Source organism: Carettochelys insculpta, chromosome 1 (genome assembly GCF_033958435.1).
Source record: "Carettochelys insculpta isolate YL-2023 chromosome 1, ASM3395843v1, whole genome shotgun sequence".
NCBI lineage: Eukaryota > Metazoa > Chordata > Testudines > Carettochelyidae > Carettochelys > Carettochelys insculpta.
Window position 1 is genome coordinate 4,361,931 of NC_134137.1, and position 1,678 is coordinate 4,363,608.

At 49.8% G+C, this 1,678-nt stretch overlaps 1 protein-coding gene across 1 annotated transcript; it reads right to left on the minus strand.

Moving 5' to 3' along the window:
• Window positions 1–289: 289 nt before the first annotated feature.
• LOC142002247 (olfactory receptor 52K2-like) lies at window positions 290–1,231 on the minus strand. The gene has a single exon (XM_074978209.1). The coding sequence runs from the start codon at window positions 1,229–1,231 to the stop codon at window positions 290–292; it is 942 nt and encodes a 313-aa protein (XP_074834310.1).
• Window positions 1,232–1,678: the final 447 nt, after the last annotated feature.

A 1,678-nucleotide genomic window follows, 5' to 3' on the forward strand; every position in this document is an offset into this window, starting at 1 on the left:
CAAGATGGCCATGAATCCCCTTCCTCAGGATGGGAGCTGAGCCACAGATGTGTGACCCAAGGTCTGCCCCTTCCCTGAGGGCTCTGCCATTTCATCACATTCAGTGACTTTCAAAGTTTTCATTTCCCATAGCATTGAAAAGGGGAAGCCCTGTTGGGCTGCAGACTCAGACAAACATCTTCATTTGTCCTGCTACAGGAAGTCTGAGCAAATGGTTGAACCATTATGATCCTTGGCCCTTTTGCTCTGATGATGACTGCAGAAACTTTGCTCCCCATCCAAAGGGTTTTCAGGCTGGTTTGATGCCCAAGATGTGGAGCGCTCTCTGCCTTATCCCCTGAGTTCTCACCCCATAGATGATGGGGTTCATCATGGGAGGGAAGATCAGGTAAGTGTTGGCAATTAGGATGTGAACATGGGGAGCCACATGGCCAAAACGGTGGCAGAGAAAGGTGAAGACTGCTGGAATGTAAAACACCAGCATGACGCAGACGTGGGAGCTGCAGGTTTCCAGTGACTTGAGCTGCGCCTCCTTGGAGTGGAGGCTGAAGATGGCTGAGAGGATCAGGATGTAGGAGATGACAATGAGAATAAAATCTAACCCCCCAGTGAGAAATGCTACGGCCAGACTGTAGAAATTCATGACTCTTGTATCCACACACGCCAGCTTGACCAGTGCCATGAATTCACAATAGGTGTGAGAAATTACATTAGTCCTGCAGTATGGGAGCTGCTGCAGCAGGAATGGGTGTGGACCAAGTAACACAGCCCCCCTCATCACAATGCCCAGCCCTATCATGCCTACAGTACGATTGGTCAGGATGGCCGAGTGTCGCAGAGGGTTACAGATAGCAACGTAGCGATCAAACGCCATGGCCAGCATGAACCCAGACTCCATGGCTGTAAGGGAGTGAATCAGAAAACTCTGGGCCAGGCACATGTTGACGTGAATGGTCTGATCCCTGAACCAGAAATTGCAGAGGATTTTGGGCACAGCGGTGGTGGAGACGATGAGGTCAGCCAATGCTAACATGGCCAGGAAAAGGTACATAGGCTCATAGAGGGTCCGTTCCACCCTGATAAGAGCCAGGAGGAAGCCGTTCCCTAGGAGGGACAGGATGTAGGCGGAGCAGAAGGGGATGGAGATCCAGACATGTTCCTCCTCCAGTCCTGGGATGCCGACGAGGATGAAGGTGGAGGGGTGGGAGGTGGTCCAGTTGGCAACTGCCATGGTGAGACCAGTTGAGTGTGTTCAATTCCACTGCATGGCTGTTTCCTGCCCCTATCACCAAGCATATAACAATCATAAATTGTCCCATGGGAAAATGAGACATGGTGCAATACGTGAGGGCTCAGTAGCCATTCACAGCATATTTTATTTTTCGCTGTACTCCTCTTATTACATGCACTAGAAAAGGTCTATGAAAAACCTTCCTGAAAATACATTCATCAGGCTGAGTCCTGAGCTAGTGTAAATTGGTGGAGAACCCTACGAATTGTACCCATCTACACCAGTTGGAAATATGGGCCAGCACTGTCAACTGAAGGTGAGTCTTGGTTCCCTTTGGTTTTATTAACTGTGCCTTGCCTTTAGAATGGCTGCAGCAGGGAAGGGCATAGAAGTGCATTGAGGATTATCATGTATGTGGCTATTGTCCACAGATGGCTCAACCCGATG

Bases quoted from the DNA above. Each gene is read 5' to 3' on its own strand.
- LOC142002247 (XM_074978209.1), bottom strand. From the start codon at position 1,231: ATGGCAGTTGCCAACTGGACCACCTCCCACCCCTCCACCTTCATCCTC.